Consider the following 14,354-nt stretch of genomic DNA (forward strand, 5'->3'; position numbering starts at 1 on the left):
TGAATAATAATTAATTCTTGTCAGTGGCCTAGTTTGATTAACTCCTTTCACTAATGTAAATCGTTGCAAATGATTCAACTAAAATTCACTAGCCGGTGCTGAATGATAATAGTAAAATTATAGTATGGGCGGAAAAACAATGTACTTCATTTCCACTTTTTGTTGTATTTAGTTAATCGAGTTGTGCAATAACCGGCTCATATATACTTAATAATCGGCTAATATATGCTTAGTAATAATCATTAACAATTAATAGTAATGATAATAGTTTTAGGGGTAGTGTGTCATTAAGGGGGGGGGCACAGTAGTCGGGCCTCATCTCCTGCAATTTCGCCCAATCAAATAGTTAAACCGTTAGAGCCTGTTGTGCCTGGTTAGAGCCTGTTGTGCCTGTTGTGCCTGGTTAGAGCCTGTTGTGCCTGGTTAGAGCCTGTTGTGCCTGGTTAGAGCCTGTTGTGCCTGTTTCCTGATAAATAAATAAAAAGAAAATTAGTATGATTATGGATGAATGTCCGTAACTGGTCAGAGATACAATCAACACGCATAGAAGAATAAATATTTATTACAATAAATATATACAATACATAAAATAAATAAAGAAGTACAAATGTATAAAAACATTTCAACCTTCTTAACTAAGTGAAGTAAGAGAAAAGTTAGGTGAGGAGGATTGGAATGCAGGGAAAAAGGAGGAAAAACCTGCAGCTAGTGTAGAAAGTTAGTGTAGGATATGTTTTAGTCTTCTGTGTCTGTATGTTGTAGAAGGAACGTAGGAGGCTATGTCGCGGCATAGTGGATTGGGATGGCAGTCTAGGATGGAAAGGAGTTTGAGCAGACGATTTTGGATAAAGGAGTGTACGGGAGTAATGGACGTAGTCTCGTGGAGTGAGTCAATTCTAGTGCATCGAGGAGAGTCTATTGCGAGTCTGAGAAATTTGGTTCTGGGTTATCTGAAGTTGCTTGATGTTGCTACTACAAGTCAGGCTCCAGGCGGAGCAGCCGTAGAGCAACAACGGCCTAATGACTACTTTGTAGAGGAGGAGTTTGTTGGTCACAGTCATTTTGGAGTCACTTGAGAGAAGAGGAGATAATAGTCTGACTAGTCCAGTTTGCCTGCGTTTACTTTGTCCTGAACGTGCGTAGTGAAAGTCAGTTTGTTGTGTAAAGTTAGCCCTAAGTACTTCACGTCGGTAGACCACGGAATGAGTGTGTTATTAGGTCTGATTTGTCGGTTAAGAGTGGGTCTGCGTTTGGTGAAGAGTATAGCGTTTGTCTTGTCGTGGTTAATTTTAATTTTCCATTTGGTGCAGAATTTTATAAGTCTGTCTATTGCAAGAGTAAGTCTGTTGATGATGGTGTCCATTCTCCAAGATGACTTGTATAAGGCCCCGTCATCAGCGTACAAGGCAAGGTTGACATGAGGAGATTTGGGTAGAGGATTTATGTAACAATCAACACGCGTTCTACTACGGATAAAATCGAAATATAATTAGTATTTATTGTAAAGTGCATTTGCACTGAATTGAAGGCCAACACTGGAGGCTGACCTGCCGCTTCATCTAAGTACAAGTATTTACTACTTTGCAGATGATACTGCATCCTCTCCCATAATTCTGATCCAAGTAATCTTGTTCATTTCTTTTATTTATGTACAGATTAAATATACGCCACCTGACTAAGAGCTTTACACTCATTGATGTTTGTGCGTCTAAATTTATAAAAAATAGTCAAGTTTTTAAAAATTATAGATGTCGCTGTTTTCTTTACTAATTCTGAACACTTTCACTTTAAATAAAAGCGTAATGACAATATTTTCTTTATAAAAATTTAATCTTACAACGAGAAATGTGCAACAGAGAGTTAATGTAAGCGATTAAAAAATAAAGAAAGCAATAAGTATATTTAAAATAGAAATAGAAAGCCTTTTCTCGTCAAAGTAACATAATTTAAATATTCAATTATATAAGGTCGTACGACGTTGGAACTGTGGAGCGCAGTTTCAGTACGGAGAGAGCCACCACCTCTTTAACAATTTATAAGAAGTAAAACCTGAACTATATCTGGCCAGCCATGCCTGCCGGTGGAGACGAGCGTTCACCTGTCCCACTCCTGCTTTACTGTTACTGTTATGCTTAGCCCAGCAGCGCCAACCCCTGCAGCCACAGGGCAAAACCCAATTGGAAAATTTAAACAGGTTTCCCAGTGGTTTCCTTTTCCTCCTCCGCTATCTAGACACTTTAGGGCATCGCTAGAAGAAGAAGTAAGCCCAACTTGTATCCCTAACAAATCGAACTTCTCTCAAATGCTCTCCGTTTCTCCACTAGTTCCTCTTTTCCAATAAACTCTTCTCCTTCCTTTCTCTTACCACAATCACTACCGCATACTATTCTATTCAGAAATCCGCCATTAGTATCGAACCTAAGAAATTCACTTGACCTACCTTTCTCGTACAAAATCTTTTTTTCTTCTACTTGGTATGGTCAAAATTGTAAAAGAAAAATTAAAAGAAAACGATAAAATACAAATTAATTGTAAAGTAACGAATTATCGTTGATTTCCTTGTTTTGATCTATTACTCAGATTTACGTAGAGAAGGAATTGCAAAATTCAGCAGGTAGAAAATCCTTATAATTCTCCGAAAAAGTAGGATTTTGTTACTCGTTCTAAAATTTTAAATTCATTTCTATTGCTATCTTCTCACACACACCTAAATATAATTTGTCAAAGCGTATTCAAAATTCAGGACGCTTTTTAAAATGAAAGCAGAATGATCTCTTTTTTTAAAAGAAAGAAAATTATGTATTTATCATTATATTTCTAAATATATACTACATTCTCTAGTCCATGCTGTAAGGATTGAATACTTAAAACTGAATCACAATAGGGATAAAAAGGTCTGATCCAAAGAAGGTCGAAGAATTTGACACGAAATATCTTCTGTGGAGTTCGCAACATCTCTAGACAACTTAAAGACCCAACTGGGAAATTTGGTGAACTATAGTGCTTCTTAGGATTATTTGTTTGTTGTCCACTGTCTCTACTTCAGTAGTAAACGATAGTCTGTTCGTAAAAACCGTCTTTTTCTCTTAGTCGTCAAGATCAAGACTTCGAGAAAGTGTACTTTAGTGTAAAATAGAACCTTCTTTCAAGATTATGGAGCGTCTTTGTTACTGAGCACCTTATATCCTGGAAGTACGGGGAAGAAGGAAAAGAGGGAAATGACTCTTAATAGCAATCTATTTCTAAATCGGAACAAAGTAGTATGTTATCTAAATAACTTTCACAATTTTAATTAGAGCGCAACACAACTTAGATCATTAATACTCGCAGATTCACTGGCGCCGTCTGTTCAGGCTGTCACTGTATTGTGAATCCAATTCGCTGCCAGTAAGACGATCTTCATTAAGAATGCTATTTAAAATTAAAGACTTTTTTAATTTGGGATCCTTTAAGGATAAGCTTATCCCCTATACGACGCCTTTGAGGTAAGATATGACTTAAAGACTGGTCCGCTTTGATGCTTGATTGAACATTATGTTTGACCGCAGCTATCAACCAATGTAACAAAGCCTCGGAGATAATTGCTCATAGGCTGGAAAAGTTTCTCCTAGAGGAAATAGGAAGGGGGAAATCAATAGCATGATCCCCGTTCTCTGTTATTGTCTCGCTCGACACTTGTCGTTTTCCCCGACCTGATTAGACGCCTGAGGAAATGTTGGAAAGCGCGAAATATTAACTTCATGAGTCTAAACGTATTTATTTATTAATTTTATTTTGCTAGTTGTCTTCTGCGAATAAGAATAACGGCAACCGGAGACTCCGTTGTTGAAGTTATTTAGAGAACTCAAAAAATATGACCTAAGGGAAGGAAAAAAAGGTACGATTTAAATTTGGGTTTATGTGGTTCTGTCAGAAGTGGATGTTATTCACTAGTTTAAAATTAATTTAAGTAATATTAATTAATAAGTAATGAAAATAAAAATATAATCTATTATTTAGAAAAATCGTTACAAATATTTTATGTTATAAAGCAAAGTTAATATAATATTCAGTTTATATAGTAAGAGTGGCTGTACCTAAGTGGAAATAAATTTCAGTCAATCATCAATCACCCAAGAAGGCTTAAATTAAAGTGATGATGTTTTTGCTCTCAGTTCATCAATTTCTTGTGAAAGTAAAAGCCTTTCTCCCTTCTTCATACATGATGGGAAACGAAATAAATGAAGAATAGCGATGGAGAGGAAATCTCGGGTGAACATATAATTTTATATGTTTTAATAATGTATCATGCATAGCATGTCTTTTTTAAGTTCAATTTTAAAACATTTTTTTTATTTCTTTATTTGATTAATTACATGATTCTTGAGATTTGATTTCATCAACTTTAAGATGTCCATTTTTAAAAAGCTTCATTTGTCACCAGCAGGGCACTTTCTCTTGTCTCAGCTGTTTAATGTTGAGTTTCCAAAATTTGCTCTGTCTTCTCTGCCGCGGGATGTGACAGCCTTCATTACAATTTTGATAGTTGATTACTGATATTATTAATAAACAGTATCTTCTCGCGCCTAAAAAAGTGCTTTTACAAAATTAATGAAATAGCGAGACACTCATTTCGCATCAAGTTTAATTCTATTTATAACTCAAAATAATACTGCGGCTAAATATCGAGCTGATCGTTAATAAAATCAACTGCCACAAACTACTGTGATCTCTCTCCAAAGTGAAACCTTCCACTACAACATTGCTTCAGTGTACTGTCCACCTAATCACACAATCCTTCAAAACCAATTTCTATCCTTCTTCCAGTCTCTGGGCCCCCGGTTCATAAGCGGTGGGGACTACAACGCGAAGCATCCTCGCTGGGGGTAGTCGGGTGGCAAACCCAAGAGGACGCCTACTCTACAATGCACTCTCTCTAACTAGCTTCTCTTACATAGCACCTTCACAACCAACTTACTGGCCGACTGCTCCCAATAAACTCCCTGACTTGCTTGACTTTTTCATCTGCTCTAACATCTCGTCATTTCATACTCATTCATTCACCTTAAATGAACTCTCCTCTGATCATAGTCCAGTCTTCCTCACAATAGACATCCACCACAAACTTAGACCACCAAAGCCAACGCTAATAAATGGACCTATAGACTGGGACTTCTTCAGATACTTACTTGAGAAGAAAAATGACCTCAAAGTATCTCTCAAAAGACCCCAAGAATTAGACAATACCGTTGATCACTTCACTGCCACCATTCAACAGAGTATCTGGCAAGCGACGACTAACTGCACTGCTAAACAACCTGCTTGCATACCTTACAACTTACCCCTCTATTTACGCACACTCATAACTAACAAACGACGAACAAGATCTCTCTGGCAACGTACAAAATACCCATCTCATAAACAACAACTTAATCACCTGACAAACCAACTTAAAAAAGAACTCCACAAATGAAAAACTTAAATTAAAAATTGACAATATCTTCAGGGGGGAAAAGTCTCAGTTCAATTATAATGGGACAAAAATTTTATGTAAGGGACTGCAGAGAAAAATATTTTGGGAAATTAATTGGCAAAACATATGGACATGATTGAGATAACTATATACGATGGAATTACTCCTAACTAGCGCCAAGTCACTCGATTTTCTATTACTGCAATAATGATATTTTCTTTAAACTGGGCTTTTCTACGAAAAAAATCGTGAAAAAGTACAAAATTTATTTTGTAAGAAGGCACTTACAGCAGTTTACTTTAAATTTGGAAATTGCTTAAATATTAAATCTCTATGAATACATGTGACATTCATAGCATCCAATAACACTTTTAACGTTGCTAATCTTCATCTCTATCCTAGAATTGCATTAAGAGAATCGTTCCCTGAAAAATTTTACAGGAGTTTTAAAGAAAATCGGATCCAATTTTTAATAAATCTCAAAAAGTGCAAAAAACTTTGTCAGAAAGGGGTACATCCAGTTAACAGATTTTATTGGAGAAGAGAAGAGTTGTAAGAAGTAACTGAAATTCATCAACATTGTTGAAAAAAAAATGAAGGGATAATGTGGCTGCAAGAATCAATAGTCGAGGCCGTAACCAAAGAAGAAGAAGAAAAAAAACGTTTAATGGACGACCTAATTAAAAAAAATATATCATGAAAGGAGAAGCAGAGAGGATCGAATCACATATGAGCTGGCAACGAGTTGCTGACATAGCGTTTATTAAATGTTCTAATTCTGTCTCAATTAATTAAAAGCATTCTCTGTTACTTTTACATGCTCCGTTTTTCTTGTAATTTTTTTTTTTTACCAGGTTTTACAAACCTGTATTATATATTTTTTTCCTATATTCGCAAAAATTTAGAATGGCATCCAGCGGGTATTAAAGTCGGTGCATTTCATCTTCTTCTTTGTTTTAATTAAAGAGGGTAGCGTAATATATGCTATTAATCCTTACAATAAAGTAATTATGTAAACGCCACGTTAGTCGAGTGGTTAGAGGTGAGGCCCGCAAGGCTAATTTGTATTGAGTTCGATTCCCGGTTTGGGCCTTGGATTTTAATTAATGATTTATAAAAAGAAATTTAGAATAAAGTAAGTTTGCTAGTCGCCTCCGTTTACGACATTTCTCCGGTAGTTGGATGTTAAATCCGCCTAAAATAGCGTTTCCCAACTTTTTTTGGCTCGCGTACCACTTGGTAGTACATCATGATAAATTGTACCACTTCGTAAAAATGATTGTATTTCATGAAATTTGTTATTCCGAGTGTGTTATTTTACTATTATTATCTTTATTTGTATAGATACAATGTATCTGTAACATAGCAGTTCAAGTTCATGTTCACTTTATAAACTTTGTTAAGTGTAAGATCTTGGTTTTAAAACTTTTTTTAAATAATTAAAAATCGCGTACCTACATATTTTTCACTTTAAAATTATTAATTAATTTACAAAGTTCTTCTTTAGGATTACTATATTTGTGCCCAAATCTTCTAAATTAATTTCTTTTAAGTATTCATCTATCTGTAAGTACCAATTAAATTTAATGTTGCTTGGATAGGGCTTACTTATTACAGTCTCTTTAAGCAGATTTTTATATAGTTGTCATTTAAGTTCTGTCACATGATAATTCTATTAAATTTTCTTTTTCTTTTGTGGATAATGATGTAGCTTTTCCTAAATTTTCTTTATAGAAGGGGTTTGAAATCCTATTTTCATTTTTCTTTTCAGATTTTCGAAAATACTACATGAAAGACAATTTTAATCCTGTTAAATGTACTATTATATTTTCTCGTATATCTTGAGACAGACTAACCTTATTACTGCACTTATTAACAACTTTACTGTATAATATTATTAATTAAAATAATTCTTATGTATTATAGGAAAAAAACGTTTCTATATTTTTATGATTTAATTTTTTTATGTCCGCCATTTTTGATTATTTTTCGCGTACCACTTGTTGGGAAACGCTGGTCTAAAAAGATAAGCATTTCTTTACTCTACTATTTTTTGTTGTAATTAAAAATCTTTTAAAAATTTCTCTTGTGAAACAAAATTTTGGTATCTTAATGCGTAGAGAACATGGTTTGAGTCCCTCATACTTTCTCTTTAATCGTCTAATGTGCGGTCCAGGATATATTTATATTAAGTTCGAAGGCTGGTGATAAAATATTAGCTGGTCGTGATTAATGATCCTCGCTTACATTTCTCTTTAAGAAGGTATGCTAATGTTGAGTGGACTGGAAAGATAAGAAACACTGAGAAGTTTCATTACGTTCTCTTTGTAGAGATGTAAACGTTAAATTACATTAAAACCTTTTATTCAGTCGGGCTTTACATCCAACTATCAAATTAGGTTGTCGAGAACGGACGCTAATAGCAGTCGTATTTTGCTATAAATTTTCACATTAAGCACTATAGATCTGTTTTAGCCAACGGGGTATAACATTATCTTTTTTATCCGTATTATCTGATTATTCACTAAATAAATTGTTTGTTTTGTACTCGTACTTACCCTGGGAACTTCTATGCAACCTTCGGTTCTTAAAAACATCAACTACTTAATTTTTAATAAATTATTGATTTTAGATTAAGATGTCAATCTTTCTTGAAGCTGTGTGCCCTCTAGTGAAAAATTTATCCAATAATCTCTGCATCGCTTTAATAAGAAGTATCATGGAATCTGGATATTACAAAATAAATGTTTACAAGAATGAACACGCAGCATTTGTAACATGATCACCGATTATTTGAAAGTAGGCCAAAGTATGAAATAAATGGTAATTCCCACGTTTTAATGTAGTTGACGGAAGTAAGTCATACTCAAGTTTCTCGCTGTATTATGTAACTTTGATGGTGTCACGGAGAGAGGTAGGAAAGACAGTGCAGATGGTTTTCTAGTGTGGGATACTTGCTACGTAATTTCCGGCCGATATGAAAGTTCAGGCGACTGAGCACTGAGCTGGGATATGCAATTGTACGGTGGTAAGGAACCTGGCAGCCGATCCAAAGGACAGAACCCCTTCTAGAGCTTTTTAATTGGAGGTGTAGTTTAGAAGTTAGAACCAACATACATCATTCAAGTATTCCAGTCTAGCCTCGTCAGTCAAGGCAAAAGGCAACGCGTACTAAACCCGAGAGTATCCATACCATCTTGTAAAGCGCAATGGGTCAGTATCATCAGTAGGCAGTACAGAAGGATCTGCTGTAAATGGGCGCAACCCCTGTTCAGTTAGTGATAGGAAAACGGGGAACGTCTTTTAATCCCTTGTCAGATTGCATACTATCGCTAGTTTGCGGTATAAGATCACTAATACTCAGAGACGAGCAGAGATAATAGCAAACACAAGTGGAGAATAACCTTGGCTCTTGTAAAAAGGAGAGGTTTCTCCTACTAGAACTATAAAGGGTCGTTGTTGTCTCCCTGGTTAGGGTTGATTAATCAGAGCGTACTGCCGACGATACAGCCTGATTTGAGTTCTCTGGCATGTTGACGAAAGGTGACATGTCATAAAAGGACTATATGATAGAACCGTAGCCCTTACCTAGTAGATCTGAGGTTGAGGCCTATAATGCCTATTTTTCCAAGTGGACTTTACGTTCAATTATCAAATTAGACATCATGAAAATACTTACTTATTCACTATAAATTTCTGTATCAACCAATAAGAATAGTTCAACGTCCAAGTTCTGCATCGTACCACAATACATCGATTGCTATGCTTTGCGGGTTTCTCTCATACCTCTTGTCTATCATAGTCTCTCTAATTATAGTAATAATTATTATAATTCAGTTGAATTACTGAATTTAAACATATCTTAAGAAAGGTATCTTTTTTTAAAAAAAATACTTCCAATCATTTCGAAAGAAATGCTTACTTATCTTTAACCACATTCTAAGAATTACATGATCCCAATTGGTCTAGAAAGAAAATAAAGTTCAACTTTAGACTTATGTAGATGTATACATTTATAAAGTTAAAAAATAAGCAGAAAACTAAATTAATAACAGAAATTAATTGAGGAAAAAGTGAGTTGAAAGGACAAAAACAATTCATGCAACTTTGGCCGCCCCTATTTCCAGAAAATTGTTTTATGTTTTCTTTTCATGTACAAATTAATTAATTTTGCGTTCACGTTTCAACTCTCGTCATGTACGTTACACATAATATTAATTAATTATAAAGCAAATAAATGTTGGGACTTGGGCGCATGGTAGGAGTATCGAATTTCGTGGCTATATTTTATTTCATTCTTTTACTAAATCAACATTTTTCTATTATGTTTATAATTCTGCACTACAATTTCTGTATTTTGCTCACCCGGCTAACTGTTCTAATGCGGCAATGGCGGTGACTGACGTCACCTTGTTGCTGCAAATATTAGGAGATTTTTTTCCTTTGACAGGTTTATTGCGCTGTTAATTCTTGCATAATTGCAGGCAATATTGTTGGGAATAGCTCGATATAAGAATGTTTTATTAAATTGCATAGCATTTTCCAAGAAGTCTCTAAACTGATGTCTGTACATTGCGATTATCGCAATGAAAAGAAGAATCACACTCAGCTTAAACGATATAGCTTCTCATAAAGAACATGATTAACTGTATGATCCATCTTCAGTGCTTGGTGTCTTTCTTACACATTTGCTTCGCCGCTTCCAATCCTCTGACTTGTCCAAGAAACCTTCTCTTTCCAATGAGCAGAAGATATCTCCTAGATACATATTATAATTTATTAGAGCTATTATAATAAGTGACAGACGCATTTCATTGCACTTTGTGGAGCTCGTGATGAGTATGTATGGCATTACCATCATTTTTGGACCGATATTTTGTTTTACTCTTTGTGATTGGTGCCGAAATTGCAGTGTTATTTTTGTCTCCTAATTTAAACTTTTTTACAACACTGTTCAAGAATAAATCCAAGGATTAGATACGAGATTCGTGCATGTTCCCGATAACGAAGAACATTCACCTACTTTAACACAACCTACCGATAATCTCCCACTTGAAAAATGTTGACTGAGCCAATGTTATTGGGTAGTTTGCTAAACTTGTACTACAATAGGTTCTGCCAGTTTTCCACAGAAAAACAACTTTATTTTATTTGAAGTCCTGCCTTATTTGCGGATCGAGCGAACCAATCATTTTATTTACTTTTGGATCCCAGCAGTAATCAGCAATCTTAGAAAAATAAACTTATTTAGAAACTTAACATCTAGAATATTTAGAATATTTAAAAGATGCGTGTAAAAAGTGTGTAAATATTATTAATAATCAAAATTCATTCTATTGTCTGAAATTCACGAAAGATCCCAGATTGCAGGGTGATTTCTAGTGATTACACTCTGTCAAGCTTAAATTTTTACTCGAAACGCATAAATTAGTTCACATTATCTGATAGATATAATTTTGTCTATTAGATAACTAGTTGAGTCTAATTTTTCAGGCGGGTTTTAGTCTAAAAAACTGTTTAAGAGTGTCGACAACATACTTTTTCTTTTCTAACATACTTAACCGTTAATTTAAATGAAATCCAAAGCAAGACCTGGCAATGTAACATAGTTGTGAGGTTCTCGAACCTAGGCCTGGCCTGTCTATTCCATCAATTTTATTACATATAAGTTAGATTAAAAATAAAACAGAATTCTGTGAAAGATGGTGTTGTGGTAATGTTACCTAACTAATTAGCCCTTTCAAATTCATAAACCTGGGCTTCCAAGATCTAAATAATTAAAGTCATTTTGCATATGAGAAAAACATTAGCAGCAGTTATTGTTTTAGACGACACACGCGTCGTAATATAGTGACTACTGTTGTATAAAAATAAATATCAATTTTATATGAACAGTAGCCGGACAAGGAGCGAAAGGTGAAAAGGGAGAGGAAGGTCCGAAGGGAGAGAAAGGCGATGAAGGACAACCTGGTGCTACTGGTTACCCAGGACCTCAAGGAGTTCAGGTGAGTTCACACACATATAACCTAGTCAAAAGCAAGCAGTTTAGCATTTCTATTGTTCTTCTAAGTTTTTGATTTTCTAAAGAAGACTTTAGACAACAAAAGTAAAGTGTTTTTAAGCATTACAAATGAATCATTTTAATTAATCAAGATTAAGTTATTAATTTAATATTAGCAAAACTTTCTCGAAAGTATTCTGTTATAAAATCAGACCTGCGATGTTGATACTAACTTGACAGATTCTTTTAACAAAGTTCTAGAATTTACTCTTTTCAGGTTCGACTGGAACGTGGAGGTAGGAAATATTTGCAGTTCTAAACGTCAGTCCTCTTTGAGTGCCAGGAATAGAAAGAATGTTCTCTTCTCCTAAACCTGGAATATTGCTAAAGATGGAGTTGAGATGAAGCCATTATTCAATTTCTACTTTTTCTTTAGCTTCAATTAATATATTTTCTCAAGAGAATTTATACTTTTGATTTCTTTTTCTCTTTCCACATTCAGAGGCTTCTTAAATTACCCACGATGCAGTTCACAATTAACTCTTCCATTGCCCACAAATGTGTTTTGTTTTTTGCAATATGATTTTGACGCAAATTTGCCAGATTTCATAATCCGTTAAGGAATAATTCAAATAATTTCTGCCTGAAAACATGAAATGGGGGAATATAGAGTTTGAAAATTTCAAATTTCATCTCGTACAATTTTACGAAATCTATAACTTATTTCACAATGACTGCTTTTGAAAAAATTTCAATTTCATTTGGCCTCTCATTTTAATCTCTCACTTTTTATGCAAGAGAGGCTGAAATAACTACCTCAAGAAAGGACCTGCCTCGCTTTCACCTCGCCATTGCTACGAAAACTTTCTTTGCATTCATAAAAGAAAACGCAGCCTCTAATTGATAAAAGTCCTGGTTTAAGTTTTAGTAGAAATTTTCCCAGTGTTTTTTTCAATGGAAGTGTTTATTTAAAAAATATACATATCGTATATGTAAACAAATTCTTGCTGAACTTAGTGTAGATAGTTTAGTTCAAAGTAGCAGTGGCCATTTATTATTTACCACTTAGCCAAACCATCAGTTAAATATAATTGAAGTTTTTCTTTGGTTGTTAAAAGATAAATACGAAATATTTTTTAAGATTGGCAGCTTTACGCATTATTCCCGTCATTTATATCCACTTGTCCACCTAAAGTGTTGATAAGTTAGTAAAATGATTATCAGGATGATTAAACAACTGAATTTCTGCTTCTTCGTCCAACTAAGAGATCTTTGCCTGCTCGAGAAACTTTCGCTAGTTGCGGAAGAGAACCATCCCCTTACCATAACCACTCTCCAGTTCCGACTTCTCAGGAGATACTTAATAAGTAAACTAAGAAGTTGTAAACCTTCTTAAATTCCATCGATCCAACTTAATCTTGGACATACACACCGACAATTTAAAGGCTTTCCATTCCGTTTTCGTATTTCCACATCGTTTATTTGTTCTACTTGAATGTCTTACTTCACAGTCTAACATTTTTCATGATGCGTAATTTTTAAAAAAAGTAAAGCTTCTTAATTTATCTCCGCCACCAATCGCGATCTACTTTCAAAAACCCAAACATATGCCGAAGGATTATACAAAAATTTGTCTTTTAAAAATCTATTTGTTGCATGAAAACAGCGCTACGATTTACTTTAGAAATTAGTGTGAGTTCCAAAAGTTTGTTTGTGCAAAGCCAGCTGATATTAGTTAAAAAATTTAACTTTAAAGATTAACAGTAACGATTAGTTCTTAATTATTAGTAAGATATTTGGCGTAAGTTACGTTTACTTCTTACGTTTCTTCAATTAAAACAGTATTTTGAACATAGGGAAGGCCTGGGCCGAAAGGAGAAAGAGGAATGACTGGACCGACTGGAGCGAAAGGAGAGCGAGGTCCTGCAGGCGGTGAGAAAGGAGATCGTGGTAAAAGGGGAAGAAGAGGAAAACCTGGTCCTCCAGGACCACCTGGACTTCCTACATCCCAGGTTGTTAAAAATAATGTTATTAACAATAACATAACGTCACGAATCCTGCCAGGATTCAGCTGAATTTAGGTCAATTAGAAGAATTATTTATTTAACGATTGTTTTCTTTTCAGTTTAAAGACAGTTTTTCAATTAGGGGGAAAAAGGGTGAATCAGATTTGATCGCATCAATTGAAGACACAATTGTGGTAAGTTGCTTCGTACATTGCTCTTACTATTCCTTTATTATTACAGTAATACTTCAAAGGTAGACATGACTTTATATTGTTTTAGGTGAAAGGAGATAAGGGAGAGCCAGGTAAAGACGCCGTTCAGTATGTACCAGTACCTGGGCCTCCTGGACCGCCAGGACCTGCCGGACCTCCAGTAAGTTCGTGTCCTTCAATTCTGAAGTACTTTCTAAAATAATGTTAAAAAAGAACTTCTTTCTTAAGTTATTATTTATTTATTCTAAAGGGATTGTCTATTCCTGGGCCAAAAGGTGAACCTGGTCTTCCAGCTGGTTCTGAAAAACATGTTTACGGTGAAACGTTGCTTACTCCTTCTGGACGAAATAGTAAGTTTGTACGCTCGTATTACATTACATCATAATTAAATCGAGTTTTCAATCTATTCATTTTTAATAAATTCTTAATCCTGTAGTCATGCAACAAATACGCTGTGTCTTGATAAGTTCGTGACTTGTCTAAAAAGAAATATTTTACTAGTCTTCTGGTTATTTCGTCGGATGTGGACTTAATGTTTTGCTACTGGCATTGTTTTCTAACTGGAATTAATGAAAGAAAATGTCATTGGCCGAACGATAACAAAACCAGCTTGTTTGACCTGATTCAGATCGGCTAATTTACTAGACAACACCTCACCAGTAACTACATTTCACTTTGTGAGT

At 34.7% G+C, this 14,354-nt stretch overlaps 1 protein-coding gene across 2 annotated transcripts in view; it reads left to right on the plus strand.

Moving 5' to 3' along the window:
* Positions 1–14,354, plus strand: part of LOC141461438 (uncharacterized) — a 603,016-nt gene that overhangs the window by 576,472 nt on the left and 12,190 nt on the right. For both annotated transcript variants that reach the window (XR_012462853.1, XM_074142577.1), the window contains exons 12-16: positions 11,348–11,457; positions 13,310–13,465; positions 13,579–13,653; positions 13,739–13,831; positions 13,922–14,021. Coding sequence is in view for 1 of the 2 variants with exons in the window: in XM_074142577.1 (XP_073998678.1) it covers positions 11,348–11,457; positions 13,310–13,465; positions 13,579–13,653; positions 13,739–13,831; positions 13,922–14,021 (534 nt within the window). In the remaining variant the exon portion in view is untranslated. The remainder of the gene's footprint in view (positions 1–11,347; positions 11,458–13,309; positions 13,466–13,578; positions 13,654–13,738; positions 13,832–13,921; positions 14,022–14,354) is intronic.

This window comes from Rhodnius prolixus, unplaced genomic scaffold, assembly GCF_049639745.1.
Source record: "Rhodnius prolixus isolate KJV_2025 unplaced genomic scaffold, Rpr scaffold_1, whole genome shotgun sequence".
NCBI classification, from domain to species: Eukaryota; Metazoa; Arthropoda; class Insecta; order Hemiptera; family Reduviidae; genus Rhodnius; species Rhodnius prolixus.